Source organism: Atta cephalotes (assembly GCF_000143395.1).
Source record: "Atta cephalotes unplaced genomic scaffold scaffold00060, whole genome shotgun sequence".
NCBI classification, from domain to species: Eukaryota; Metazoa; Arthropoda; class Insecta; order Hymenoptera; family Formicidae; genus Atta; species Atta cephalotes.
In genome coordinates, this window is record NW_012130124.1 from 1,313,916 (window position 1) to 1,315,965 (window position 2,050).

General features: G+C 38.5%; 1 protein-coding gene across 1 annotated transcript; it reads left to right on the forward strand.

The window, feature by feature from the left end:
* The first annotated feature begins 1,141 nt into the window (after positions 1-1,141).
* Positions 1,142-1,570, forward strand: LOC105623608. Its single transcript, XM_012204996.1, has one exon. It carries the CDS (start codon positions 1,142-1,144, stop codon positions 1,568-1,570), a length of 429 nt encoding a protein of 142 aa, XP_012060386.1.
* The last annotated feature ends 480 nt before the right edge of the window (positions 1,571-2,050 follow it).

Consider the following 2,050-nt stretch of genomic DNA (forward strand, 5'->3'; position numbering starts at 1 on the left):
CAATAACAGCGATCGTTCCACCGAGCGAGGCACGCCAAAATTCTATTTTTATCTTTGATGACGTGGCATGCGACAAATAGGATGTGACAAGTAGAATGCGAGAGAATACTTTTCGATAGGCCGCCATGCGAATGACTGCTTCTATCTCTGTCAAACGTACGCGAGAGTACCTAAACATCTGATACGCGACAACGCGAACTTGCTGAGCCTGTTCAAACAGGTTGTACCAACTTGAAACACGTTTACGATTACGTGAATACCGACATGTCGTACGATGAATTTTGTTTGTTGTGTCGCGACTGTTGGCAAAAAAATATGGTTTTTTAGTGATAGACAAAGACAGTGCACTTAAAGACGGGAGATGTAGAGATTTAACGAATTCGTGATACTATAACGTGACTAATCGATATTTTGGCAGAGACGAACATGGCTGATGTGCGCGAGCGTGAAAAAATCGCGAGGGAGATCGAGAAGACGAGTGAATCGATCTGCAAGAAATATCGCGCTCTGAGGATTGGTAGAATCGAGAAGGACATGGCATTGAACAGACATTTTAAGCCTATTATCAAGCTTATTATCAATCTTTGCGGCAAATTGTTAACAACCCCGTGTGTGCGATAAAAAACAGTCGCGCGACGATGACGCAGCGTCTGCCTCCAAGCGTGAGAGAAAAGAGGAGGAAGAGGAGGAGAGAGAGAAAGCGAAAGAGATCCAGCGAAAAGAGAAAAATTAGTTCTGAAAGACGTCGATTCATCGAGGAATTGCACGCTCCGACGAGAAAAAATTTTCCGCGAAGGCGCGTCACAGTTCGAGAATATGACGATTTGTGGCAGGCTAATATCGTTGAGATGCGTCCGTACTCGAGCTTCAACAGAGGCCATCACTACATATTCACCATCATCGATGGTTGAGCAAGTACTCATGGTACCGCAAGTACTCAAGAGCAACAGTGGAAGCGAAACGGCTGACGCTATTGCTAGAGAGATAATTCGAGCGAGTGGAAGATGAAAAATTTACAAACGGATATGGAGAAGGAGTTTTACGCCGATATGCAGAAAATCTTGAAAAAACACGACGTTAATCATTCCACGTTAAAAGCGTCAGAGTAGTCGAGTGGTTCAATCGCACGCTCAAAAACGACATGTGGAAGATGTTTACACTCAACAATTACAAGTGGATCGACGAACTGCTGCGTCTCGTGTTAGATTATAACGCGCACAAGCATCGCACCATCGGCATACAATCCGCCGACGTAATTCCCGCGATCGCTGAAAGACTCTTGGACACAGTATATAGCGCGATAAAGATTGCTGGTCCGCAAAATTTAAAGGGCGATTCGGTACGCGTGAGCAAGATGATTTTTGAGAAGGATTACGCGCCAAATTGGACCACTGAGGTGTTTACAATCGTTAAGGTGCAGCGTACCAATCCCATAACCTATCTCGAGGACTATCGCGGAAAATCCGTCGCTGGAACGTTCTACGAGCACGAGTTGCATCGCGCTACTCATCCGAACATGTATCTCGTGGAGAAAATATGCCAGAAAAGAAATAAGGTGTACGACAAGTGACTGAGATTCGATGAATTGCACAATTCATGGATACACAAAAATAATGTCATTTGATAAAATTTTGATTCGTGTATTTTTTTTCTATATATAAATAAATAAATAAATAAATAAAAATATATATATATATATATATATATATATATATATAAACGTATATTTTTTATTACTTCCCATTTATCATCTTTGTTTTTGGAGTATACAATATATATAATTATTTGTAACAACTTATGTATGAAGCAGAATATATACACAGGTAGTAATGCAAAATAATAATACTTGTATAAATGTAAAAAACATACATAAAGTGTAAATTAAAATAATAGTAATACATAATAGTAATACGCATAAATGATAAAAATATGGGATACATAAAATGTAAAATTAAAATACTAATAGTATATAATACTTATATAAATATTAAAAACATACGATATGTATTATATGAAAGTACAATAATTGTAATACATAATAAATGTTATT

What these genes read in the sequence shown, in the direction of transcription:
- LOC105623608 (XM_012204996.1), top strand. Translation starts at nt 1,142, where the DNA reads ATGTGGAAGATGTTTACACTCAACAATTACAAGTGGATCGACGAACTG.